The 12,783-nt window shown below is 36.0% G+C and overlaps 2 protein-coding genes across 2 annotated transcripts; one reads left to right on the forward strand and one right to left on the reverse strand.

Annotated features, from left to right (window-relative positions):
- Positions 1–4,977: 4,977 nt before the first annotated feature.
- On the forward strand, positions 4,978–8,459 carry LOC110420981 (cationic amino acid transporter 6, chloroplastic-like). Its single transcript, XM_021434407.1, has 5 exons — positions 4,978–5,407; positions 5,534–5,756; positions 6,165–6,495; positions 6,615–6,843; positions 7,722–8,459. Exons 1-5 carry the CDS (start codon positions 5,020–5,022, stop codon positions 8,273–8,275), a joined length of 1,725 nt encoding a protein of 574 aa, XP_021290082.1. The 5' UTR covers positions 4,978–5,019; the 3' UTR covers positions 8,276–8,459.
- Positions 8,460–12,130: 3,671 nt separating this feature from the next.
- On the reverse strand, positions 12,131–12,779 carry LOC110427780 (FRIGIDA interacting protein 2). The gene is made up of 2 exons (XM_089782374.1): positions 12,306–12,779; positions 12,131–12,203 (listed from the first exon to the last, which is right to left on the reverse strand). Exons 1-2 carry the CDS (start codon positions 12,777–12,779, stop codon positions 12,189–12,191), a joined length of 489 nt encoding a protein of 162 aa, XP_089638500.1. The 3' UTR covers positions 12,131–12,188.
- Positions 12,780–12,783: the final 4 nt, after the last annotated feature.

Consider the following 12,783-nt stretch of genomic DNA (forward strand, 5'->3'; position numbering starts at 1 on the left):
AATCAGCTGGTCCATATGGATTGTGAAAGAGGTTCGTTGGAGCCACAAACAGCATAAATTTCTTTTAGTCTAACATGAAGGTAATCTAGTCCATGATCTTCATAGTCATGGCAAGTTTTTTATTGGTTAGGGAAAGGATTGGTTTTGGAATTGGTTGTTTCAGCCCTCTGATTTTGAGCTTTCTATCCGTTCCCACCCTTGAATTTTGGCTTTTGCTAATAAAATATTGGAATGGGGCAATGAACTTATAATCATTTCCCAACATATTACCGTCATTTTGCTTTATAATATATAACAACATGAGTCATGTGAAGGGCAGGTGTCTTCTTCATGCTTCATTGCACACTGATCACTGGATGCCATAATGGATCTAAACTTGAATGCATTTGGCCCTAAAAAGATGTCGGATAGATACCCACAGAAAGCTCTGTGTCTAGCTCAGTAGCTCTAAATCAATCCTGAGAGTATAATGATCATAAGCATGGATGGAGGATAGGCTGCTATAATACATCCATGCCAACCCCTTGATTAGTTGGGGCCTTGCATGGATTGCTTGTACAAATTTAGCTTAATCAAAGTGCAGGCGGCTGATCATGTTAGAGGCATGCTTTACCAATTGAGTTGATAGTGAGGCTTAACTAAATTAGCTCTTTCTCTCTTTTCTCCTAGGTATCATCCCCCTTTTCCATTCCTTTCTCCCTAATTATAAATCAATTAGAGGAGTACCTCCACCAGCATTTAATACATTCCTTTGGCAAGATAAAGATTCACTTTCAAATTCATAATCATTTTGTATTATAAGCATTAGCAATCTAAGTAAGCTAAATTTTCTATTGTCCATTGATTGATGACATAATGGAACAATCTTCTCTTAAGCCCTAAGCTGCATGCTAGAGATTGGAAATCTTCACATAATTTCCTCAAAGAAGGAGATACCAATAAGATACATGATCATTGGCTAGTTAGAAGTTGGTTTGTATAAAAACATTAATAGGCTATAACCTAGCTACTAAATCCCTGCAGAGCTAGTTGCACAAGGAAAAGTTTTAAAATGCACCTTGTAATGTAAGGATTATCCATGCTGATTCCTTCCACAAAAAAGGGCACTTGGTTTCTATGGAAACGACTCTCAATATTCTTTTTTTCACCTTTTCCATTAGTAAATTGTCTCTTCTGATAATAAAAACAAAACACTTTTTCACTCATGACATGACCTTATGTAGGTTCCATTGGCATAAGAAACACTAATGTTAAAAGGTACTTTGACAACACTCAATATAAGGAGGGAGAGGTGAGGAGTGAGGTCAATGGAAATTTAGATGACCCACTTACTTAACAAAATTAAAAGCAAAAGGATCCAAGAGCTTCCTACTACCTTCATGAGTGCAACTTAACCACCAATCGCTTAAAGCACAGAAAAAAAAATTCCACTCCCCCTAATGCTCCACTTATTTTAGTTGTGTGAATATGCTTACTACTGTTTAGCAGGTTTTAAAATTGCAGTACCCATATCTCAATTATCTGATTAGTTTGCATCTTGTACAAAACATGGCCGAAATGCTTCAGCTTAAAGCTAAATGGTTAACTGTTACCTGGACTTTTTAGAAAGACAGGGATGAGTAATGCCAAGACTAAGAGCTTTTTGTCATAAGTGAGGAGCAAGTATAATTGTCACAAAGATTATCAAGTTGCAGAGACAATTTTATGTTCGAAGTCAGCCATGTGTTCATTATGTTCTCAATTGAGATCATTAATTAAGGACCTTACAAGATAAAGGACAGTAGAAAACAATTTAATCTCCCAGTTTTTCAGGCCAAGTTCTTAAATATCCAATTTTTGTTAAAATTATAACCACGAACTCTCTATAAAAAGCAGGCTTTTCAAGTTTGGCTGCTGATGAAGCAGTAATTGTTTCTTGAAGTCAACCTTCTTTTTGCCTTTGGTACTCAAAAAATGTTTATTAATGGATCAAATGCAAACAAGGATTGTGATGGATTGATTTTTACCAGAGATTGAGATAAAGAATTTTTTTTCTTCCTTTTCTTGAAGTCAACTTCAGTGATACACAGTTCTTTATGCAACTTGCTGTTTTAAGAATGATCATCAAAGTCTATAATATTTTTTTTTGTACAAATTTCAAAATAAACATTTCTTTCCTCCACTAGGGTTTCACTTTGAAGATTGAGATTTGAGAAGGGTAACCTATCTCATTCTTTTCTCTTTGATATTCTAAAGCTTTCTTCTAGAGGAAATGTGAGACTACTAAATATGTAATTTATACATTGGTTACAGGAAACCTTATTTTAGTATTTTTCAGTGTTCAGTAGAAGTCCTTGTGTAAGTTTCTATAATTTATGAAGCAATTTATGACAGGAAGCATATCGATTGAGTAGGATTAAATAAGAGAATCAGTACACATACTAGTCTCAATGTGCCTCTGGAATTTAATTGGTTTCTAATTGCATTGTTCATCATTTTGATTCATATCAAACAATATCCACTTCATGACTCATGATTTCACTTTAAATCCTAAACAGTATTTAGATAATATTTCAAGCCAAGCTCTATACGCTGGACACTTCCAAGTGGGGTACACTGACTGCTTTCTCCTCCACAAGTATTGAAATCCAAGTAGATGTTGACATATGAACAGTCCAATACAGGCAAGCATCTATGTCCCGTTGCGACATGTGTGAGACAGAGAGGACCACGGACTGCTCAATCTCAACATGGAACATTTTTTCAGCAATGGATGCATGCTTTTAGGATCACCATCAAGAAAGGATTTCATAAGTTATGTTGTTATCAATAAGTCTGCATATGCAGGAGTTATGATGATTGGATTCAAGCTTTGTAACTTTATCAAGAACTCTTCTCTTTTATTTCTTTGGTTTTGCCAGAATATTGGCTTTTGTTCATGACAAAGATGATTCGATAATGATTCTTGAGGACAGAAAAGAAAACCCAGAAAGTAAAAAGCAAATAGAGCACTAGATAAGCTTGCTTGGGGATAGTGGTAAATAATGGTGTGTCACCACCTCCCCACTTGTGTTTTAGTACAAAATTTTAGTTTTTGTATCTCAACTGTTAACTGTCACAACCGATTTCCATCTATTTTCTAGCTTTTTTACTAAAAGTTACATAAAGCTGTTCTAGGATGCTTATGAAGTTCCTTGAGTCTTGTCTATAACATGTAATGACCTTAAGTTAGTTCCCACAAATTTGAGATGGGGAGAGGCTTTGGTTTATTCCAAAGGCTTAGCCACTAATCAAGTTGTGAAATGGAGATAGGCTGAAACCAGGTTATTTTAGATTGTGGTAAAGAATATTGGAAGAAAAAAACATAGGGTATATACTCTACATAGAGCTATATGAATTCACTAGATGGAAAAAAAGGTACATTCAGGAAGATCAAACCAAATCTTGATAACTCAGAAGGTTGGCATATGATATATTCGAGATGCTTGGAATATTAATTCCTTATTGCATTGTCCAACTGATTTGATTCTCGAGCCAATTGTCAAAACCATGCACTTTACCAAAAGGGTAGCTAGAGAATCATGAAATTTTCAATATATTTTGGTGAAAACTGGAACTCTTCAACTCAGAAGCATCATGTACGGACAGTTAATTGAACCTTTTTATCTGTTCTGTTGTTGTGTGGAAAGCTATATCTTCGTATCTTCTCTCTTTCGGTATTGATCATTTCATTTCCTTTTGTTTCTATGCGGACAACGAAATTAACACGAGCTTTTTGCTGTTTCATATTTCCTGCTCATTTTATGCTTTTTGTGTGCTTCACAGCTCAGAATTAGTTGCGAAAGCACACGTAATGATGAACTATAAGGACTTGTGATTGAATTCTGCTTTTTAACAGAGCACTGTGGGGGAGATTTGAAGGCTTAATAAGGAAAAGGGAAGGATTTGCAATCTGTTTAAAGCTGTTTTTGTAGCCTAGCGATTGGATTAAAAGAAGCTTGCAGAGTGAATGATAATACAAGTCCAATAACGTGAAGCGCCGAAAGCTTTGTTTCTCAGTGAGAAAAGATGAAAGAAAAGGAAGAAAAAGCTTTAAATAAAACTGATGCGCATCTTCAGATTGGCACGGCAGAAGATTTAGAAATTGTAATGCATACTCCCGGCCACATGATACTCAAACTCTCCGAAATTAACCTAGCCATGTATGATATTAGAGAGGCTTTTTACCTGCTACTCCATCTAAAAAAGTGATCACAAGCATAGAAGTTTCGACATAATTCACCATTTGTGAAGAGTATTCCAAGACCATGCCAACTGGTGAACTTTAAATATATATACACTCTCTCATGGTGAACTTGAATCTCATCCTTGAATTACTCACACAACAGACCAAATGGTTACAGGTTTCGTAAGATAATTTAGAGAAAACATCAACCCATTTTTTTGGTGCACATACACGTTTTAAACTTTAAATATTTCATGGTTTTCTGAAAAAAAATGCATATTTTATTTTTCACACTGTATCTGCTGCAACTGTGATGTTCTATTGAGGAATCAAGTCCAATTATTCTTGAGACTTACGGTGAAGCCAATCTTTAGTTGCTTTAACAAAGGTGTATGGGGATGCTTGTCCCATCTTTTCAAAGTTTCAGATGAGGAAATTCCAAAAGATTAGGTCAAAGTCTCTCCTCAACATATAGTTATTCCTCTTACAGACTTATTTTCAAAATGACTAGGCCTTTTTCTATCTTTTTCTTTGCATGCTTCTATAACAGAAGAACCCCTTTCGAGTCTTGGGTCTATAAAAAGCTGTTTGCGTAGGAGAGAGATTAAAGGGTATAATTGTCAGTTTGCATACACCCAAGGAGAACTAGGTATTTTCAATAAATCCAAGGGACATCAATTTGGTTCTCCATCAACCTTTAGAAAAAGAATGTAGCAAATAGCAATGTATCTCTTTTCTCTCTCCCAGACGCATATTTAAACCCTCACCTCAAGCTTCTCATAGAAAACCACAAAACACTCATTTCCTTCACAGACATGGCCACCATTCAACCCACACACAACAAAGTTTTCTTCTTCAACTATCTCCAATCTCTTTCCCAAACCCCTCATAGGCTTAGAAAGAGAATGCTAGCAACATGGACCCCAGACCAAGAGCTTAACCATGTGAGGCTGAGGTCTGGTGCTGATATGAAGAGGAAACTTAGGTGGTATGAATTAGTAGCTCTCGGTGTAGGTGGAATGCTTGGTGCTGGTGTTTTTGTCACCACTGGCCATGTAGCCCGCAATTACTCTGGGCCTTCGGTCTTCATATCCTATATCATTGCTGGTATATCAGCACTTCTCTCTTCTTTGTGTTACACTGAATTTTCAGTCCAGATTCCTGTTGCTGGCGGTGCCTTCAGTTACCTGAGAGTGACTTTTGGTACATATCATTACATTATAACTCTTCTTTTCTCCATTTCTTGGTAGAAATGATTTATCACTTGTAATTATAATATAGCAATACAATATAACTTCTCCATTTCCATTCTTTTTTGGAATGGTGTAGGAGAATTTGTGGGCTATTTTGCTGGAGCAAACATACTTTTGGAGTATGTATTATCAAACGCCGCGGTCGCAAGAAGTTTTACGGAGTACTTAGCCGCAGCCTTTGGAATAAGTGATCCCGACTCCTGGAGAGTGGGAGTTCCTGGATTGCTAGAAGGTTGGAACAAGTTGGATTTCACAGCTGTTGCTCTTGTTCTTCTTCTCACTCTCTGTCTATGCCATAGGTTTGATCTCTTACTACCTTTTTGTTGTGTCCTTCAAAATTCTTAAATATTGTTTGCTACTGTTTCTATCAATCTTATGGCAGGCAGGTTTTTGTAGCAAGATATTTCTTTAACAAGAGAGTGAGTGAAGTGGGGCATTTATTTTTGTTATCTATTTATTAGCGGCTTGGGTAATTGGGTTTGGTTGTTAGACAGGAAGTGATTTAGTGTCATTGGATCTATGTTCATGACAGGTTTTCTAGTTTATTATTGTTGGTGGTTTTGTTTTTATTATGATCAAGCTAACAATTACTCTTTATTTCTTTTATTATTTTTTTATTCATTGTTGTTGAAGACAAAGAAAGAAAAATAGTTATTGTTTGTTTCAGTAGATTTTGAAAGTGATGGATGTTCCTTTTTGGATTGCAGTACAAAGGAAAGCTCAATCCTGAACCTTGTTATGACAATCTTTCATGTTGTTTTCTTTGGATTTATCATAATCGTCGGTTTCTGCAATGGGAGTGTGGATAACATGGTGAAGCCGGGAGGGCTGGCTCCTAATGGTGTCAGAGGTATTCTTGATGGAGCAGCTATAGTTTACTTCAGCTACATAGGCTATGACTCAGTTTCGACCTTGGCTGAAGAGATCCAAAACCCTCCTGTAAGCCTTCCAGTGGGGATCGTCGGTTCTGTTCTCATTGTCTCAGCACTTTACTGCCTCATGTCCTTGGCTTTGTGCGTGATGGTTCCTTACAATCAGGTCAATCGTCTAAACTTGATCAAAAACAAACTCAAATCCTGGAAACAGATGTCAAGTTTTCTTAGTGGAACAATCCTTATATATAATTACATAAAGCATTTCTTTCATATGATGTGTAGATAGATGATAATGCATCATATTCAATCGCTTTCCAAAAAATTGGTTGGAAGTGGGCGGGGAATGTTGTTGGGGCAGGAGCAAGCTTGGGGATAGTAGCTTCTCTCTTGGTTGCCATGTTAGGCCAAGCCAGGTACCTCTGTGTTATAGGAAGGGCGAGGCTAGTGCCATCCTGGTTATCTAAGGTGCATCCTTCAACAGGCACCCCATTGAATGCCACACTCTTTTTGGGTATGTGTTTTTTTTTTCCTAATTTTTTTAACTTCTTCATGAACCTTGTATGTTGTAACTTCTTCACACTTCACAATGAGTACATGACATAGGAATGACAAAGTAAATGGGAAGTACTAGTTTCTAGTTCTCCTTGATATCCATCCCCTTCTTAATTCCCCCCTTTCCACTTCCCTTCACCTTTCTCTTTCCCCTTAACCTCTTCCTCAACAGCTTTTAAGGAGACATGGTTAGTAGTTATAGCCCAAAGAAGTTATAAGCTACCTAAAATGATTAAACATTTTCATCTATTTGTTTTTACATTTTAATCATCACAAATTCTTGATTTAATATCTCTTAAATCACATTTACGAATATAAAAAAAAAATGATTTTGATTTTAAAATCATATTCTAGTTTTGTTATTAAACATCTCATATATATCATCTTGAATTCATGATAATGGGAGAACAACTATTTTTTTTTTCTTATTTCATGTAGGAATTGATCATCCGTCTAGTACAATTAATTTTCAGCTTAAATTTTTTCTCTTGTAATTAAGCTCCCTCTTTCAATTCCCTAAAAAGGTGATCCATATTCTATTATATATAGTGACCAAACTTTTTTAATATCACAGTACCATCAAGTTTAATATAAATAGTTCGTTTTCTTCTTTCCTCAAATTAATGAAGACACTTGCAATAATAAAGTAATTTATTTTTTTGTCAAAGAAACAATGTGGATTGTGGATATTACTGTGTTCTCCTAGCCTATATACATCACATTGAAGAAAGAAAAAATCACATGGACATAGGCACTGTGCATAGACTATAGTAATTGAGTAATTGTAAGAATAAAAGAAAAGAAAGAAGTAAAGAGAATTTTGTCTCCATGATGTAGGGCTTTGCACAGCATCAATAGCACTCTTCACAGAGCTGACAATAGTGCTTGAAATGATCAACATCGGCACACTGTTGGTGTTCTACCTGGTGGCCAATGCTCTCATCTATCGAAAGTACGTGATAACAAGCAAAAACCCACCTTTCCGTACACTGTCCTTCCTCTTCCTCCTCACAGCAAGTGCAATTGCCTTCTCAATATCATGGAAACTGAAACAGCAAAGGTGGGGTTTGCCTCTGTTTGGTGGAATCATGATCACCATCACAGCTTTGTTCCAGTACATGGTCCCTTGCCTTCGTCAGCCTAGTGAGTGGTCGGTGCCATTCATGCCTTGGCCGGCTGCCATTTCCATTTTCCTCAATGTCTTCCTCGTGACCACCCTAAAGATGCTCGCATTCCAAAGGTTTGCTATTTGGGCATGTTTGATAACTGTATTCTATGTGTTATATGGAGTTCACTCAACTTATGAAGCAGAAGAGATGGAGATGACGGACATGGCAGTCAATGATGTGCTAAACCCATCTTTCCAACTAGCCAAGCTAGATGTAATTTAGCAAGTTCAATCTAAAGCAAATCAAGCTTTTCCTCTCATTTCCTTCCTATTCTATACATTTCTTCTTCTCTTGGATTAACAATTCCATAAACCTTTACTCTTTAAAGCTATATCAAAAAGTCTGTAAGTTATATCCGTTTCGGAGAAATCATATTGAGCATGGTAACCCCTGATTATCAAACGACTATGCCAATAAGATGAAAGCACGTCCAACTCCAAATACAAGAAATTAGAAAAAGCAACAAAGAGGGAGAGAGGTTCGCTTGTTGTACATCTTTTTCTTTTGGTTTTTTCCCTTTCTTCTGTTTCATGGTACTGATTCCATCATTAGATGTGTGAGAGAAAGGTCAATACCCATACTCGTTTTAGGAGAAGATCGCAAGGATGATTGAATTGGGCCATTACCCTACAATCATCAACGCAAAAGAAGTGAAAAAAAATAAAGTATAAGCAAAGTAGCCAACTCATTTTTATTTTTAGTCCTGTACTAGCTCATCCAAAGAAAAAAGAATGGGTAAGTCATCATCAGATATAAACATTTTTTCCTTTGTATAATAAACGTATCATTATCCCATACAATAGAAAGCAAAAGCTTGGAAAAGGAAACAACATGATTCACACTGCCAAATGCCAATGGCCTTTGCTTCCTATATGCTAATGAAATTCATTCATTCTTTTACTATTTATGAATATAAAGCATGCAAACATATCAATCTTCTAAGCTAGCTAGCTTCTTCCATGGAAACCAAACAAGGAGCGATGTATTCCTGATCAAACAGCAGCAGCCGTCATACCCCATTAATTTAACCACGATACTAGCTTGTACTGAAACCTATACAAATTTTTCCAACGATAAGAAAAGTATTCGTGCGAAGATTATTGAAGTGGATCACATAAAGTTGTTATCCGTTGATATTGTTCAAGATAATGATGATTTGAGTTAGAAGGATATTACATTTTAGTGGGATCTGATGTTGAATACATCTTTTTTCAGGTGCTTTGATTGGTGAAAAGAAATCTTTTGTTGGCCCAATGCTTCACACGCCATTTCTTTGCCCTTTTGTTCCCGTTTCTTCTCATGGGCTCACATTTCCTTGTTTGCTTTCCGTTTTCTCCTCTGCTCTCCATTACATCGAGAATCAAAAGCTGATTTTGCGCTCTCTCGTCTTCCTTGCCATCCTCGCATTGGCTAACTTTGGAAACAAACTATTATTACCTCTACCAAACAGGAACATGCATACCCTCATTTTTGCTTCTGCATCCTAATGTCTGTTTTTATCTTATCTAATTAAATCAAACTATATGATGATTGTCATATTGGTCAGCATGTCTCTCGATCATGTAATCAATTTATTGATTTTGATTTTAATTTAGCAGTTGAAGAAGATAAGTACAATATTACATCCCAACTGGTTTAACGATAAACACAATCTCAAACAAGGCTAATATGCATAAGAACCGTTGCATAAGTCTCCTTTTCTCGGCGTTACAATCAAGAAATATGTTAAGAAAGTGCATGAAACCCTTTTTCTTCATTTCGTAGTAAAAGATTTTAACTCACAGAGATATTCATATTGAAGCTAGTCCTTGATCATCAAAAAGTTTGCATAAAAGTAAATGTATGGTCGCCAGAGCTGCCTCACAGTCACAGAGGGTGTTTTTGAAACTACATGAAGATTAAAATTGGAGGATAAAACATACCTGAGCTTGCTATTCCTGTCACCCTGCTAGAAAATAGGTGTATTTGTACATTAGCTTATTTAATTCATTACTTGAGAAATTTCTAATATTGTAAGTTCGATGCAGGAAACCGATAACAGAAAATCTCCAGCTTGGATATCTTCAAACTCCAGAGAGCCTATAAAGACGAGACTTGTTTTCCCTTTCAAGTTAAACAGACTTACAGTCTTAAACAACTCTTATACAAACAATAAACTCTCCCTAACCTCCATTAAATAAGAAAGATTAGAAAAGCACCTTAATGGAAATATATCAATGCATCTTTAATTGATCCATTGGAAAAATGAGACAACAAAAATTGTGCTAAAAAAATCTGGCGCCTGTGCTGTATTTAATTCATAAGGAGTGAGCACACTCTATACAACACAATCACATAACTCTAACATGCATCCTACCTTTCTCAACCCACCAACCTTCCTCATGTGGTATGTGATGATTCGACCTCAGAATGCCAAAATACTCAGACATTTTTAACTTGAGACAATTGCTATTTGGCTGAACTCTATATGAATCTTTGTTGCTTTCAGTTTTTATAGCTTTGATATAGTTAACTAACTAAAAGCTACCATACTAAACAAAGATACGTATATAAATGTGTGTGTGTGTGAAAGTCCAAATCTAACAGCTATTATCTCAAATCAAAGTGACATTTGAGATTGCTTACTCAAGATTGATTATTGGAGGTATAAACAAGTCAAGCGCTGCTCGAACTTGAAAACTTCACTGAGGCATTGCAAAGAAAGCTGTTGGATAGATGATTTAACCTCCAGACATCAAGTTACTCAAACACTTTGACTTGATACGATAACCATTAGATCATTTTTACATAAACCTTTTTGAACTTAATTCTAGGAATTTTGATGAAGTAAACTTGGGTCACTACACCTAACATTGAAAGAAAATTCAAAAACTTGAGTCCAATAGTTACCGACCTAGATCAAAGTGTTCAAATATATTGAGTCATTTAAAGAAGGATGGTTACTAGAGTGTAAGCAACTTGTGAGCACTCATGCTTGAATTACCAAAATATTTGAACTCAACTCATATGCTATCATGTCAAACTTGAGCTCGAGCTTGAGTAGTTCAATGAGCTAATTAAGTTGAGTTAAAAGTATTTTAATACTCACAAGGCTCACAAGTTTTAATCAATATTTTTACTATTTTTAATGCATATTGCATATAATATGCATACATAAAATCATATATATAGTAAATCATTTAAACTAATCAAATCAAGTTCAGGTACATCAGTTGTTTTCTCAAATTGAGCTTGAGCATGGGAAAAAGAAGCTTAATCATGTTTCATGCCTCAAGTTTCATAGTTAAGTTTAACTTGGAATTCCCAATGAGTCCACTTGATTGACCACACCCACATTAGTTACTCCCAGAAAAGGCTTGATGTGGGTTAGGATTTCAAAATAGAGTAGACCTATCGCTTCATTATTAAGGATCAAGGGGGGAACAATACCTTAAAATGTTATCACAAGGTGGAGTAAATTGGCCCTTTGGGATTCAAGATCAGTACACCTTACCTTCCATAGGTCCAAAAGTTCCAAAAACTAAAGGCCCAAAATTATGAATTTTAGAAACCAAATCTCTATCTGTCTTAGTTTGGATCCTTGCATTCAAAAACTCCATTATGCATATACTTCAAAGGATGGACAGATGTTGAAGACTCAAAAAACTAGTAAAAACAAAATCTATAGACACAGAATAAAATTACATTGGATATGCATCTCCGCTTTCATGGTTTGGTTATGGTTTTTGGTGAATCCCACCCCTCTTCAATTCCCAAGCTTGTACAGGGAAAATTGTATGCTCAGAACAGGCACCTTACACAGTAAGAAGGATATAATCCAGGCATCATTAAAATGAAAATAAAAAACAAAAGCAATGAACTAAACTCCTGAACCTCTCATGTTGCATGCTATGTTTGTCAGATTCCACCAACACCCATGATCTTCAAACAACTAACATGACTGCATCAATAGTTAGAATTACATTTCCTAAATCTAGATGCAGAAAACTAAATCATGTTGTTTACTTCACAATAAATTAAAGCAGGATTAAAAGCCATCACAAACTCACATATGAATAGATTAAGGACGCTGGCAAATTATGAGAGAGAATCTCCTTCCTTAAATTCCTCCTTAATTTTGAATCAAAAAAGAGCATCAACCTAAGTTGCTCTGTTTCCAAAAAAAAAGAAATTAACCAAACTTAAAAGATAACATAAATGTAACTTTGTAAGTAAACTATACCATTTGAACATCAGGTGACACTATATCTACCTTTTTTTTCTTTACCATATCACCGCTTTGCCATTCTTCAACCCCATTTCCATTCACATTAGGTGACAGCACAGATGGTTTCTTCTTCCTTTTCTTCTTTTCCAACAATGCCTTGGCAAATGCGTCCACAATCTTTTGTTGTGACTCAAGTATCATCTCATTATGCTTCATCTCCATCTCCATTCTCATCTTCTCAATCTCCTTCACCATCTCCATCTTCATCTTCTCCATTCGCACAAACCCTTCAGCCAATAACTTGATTGAGGAAACCATCTCCTCAACTGGATCCACACCCTTCTTGCCTCCAACACCACCATTCTTCCTTCCAAGCCCTGGCCTTGAAGAAGAAGAAGCAAATCCATTCAAACCCCTACAATCAACATCCGTGGTCCTATCAACTCTACCACATTTCTTAGGATGAAAACCTTGAGGCACTGAATCCCAAGCACTTGAAACTTTTCCCAGAAACCCCATTCCT

Source organism: Theobroma umbraticum, unplaced genomic scaffold (genome assembly GCF_002168275.2).
Source record: "Theobroma umbraticum cultivar Fairchild unplaced genomic scaffold, ASM216827v3 scaffold_30.0, whole genome shotgun sequence".
NCBI classification, from domain to species: Eukaryota; Viridiplantae; Streptophyta; class Magnoliopsida; order Malvales; family Malvaceae; genus Theobroma; species Theobroma umbraticum.

Bases quoted from the DNA above. Each gene is read 5' to 3' on its own strand.
- LOC110420981 (XM_021434407.1), top strand. From the start codon at position 5,020: ATGGCCACCATTCAACCCACACACAACAAAGTTTTCTTCTTCAACTAT. The intron at 5,408-5,533 runs GTACATATCATT...GGAATGGTGTAG, and splicing joins TTACCTGAGAGTGACTTTTG to GAGAATTTGTGGGCTATTTT. The intron at 6,496-6,614 runs GTCAATCGTCTA...TATGATGTGTAG, and splicing joins TGATGGTTCCTTACAATCAG to ATAGATGATAATGCATCATA.
- LOC110427780 (XM_089782374.1), bottom strand. From the start codon at position 12,779: ATGGGGTTTCTGGGAAAAGTTTCAAGTGCTTGGGATTCAGTGCCTCAA.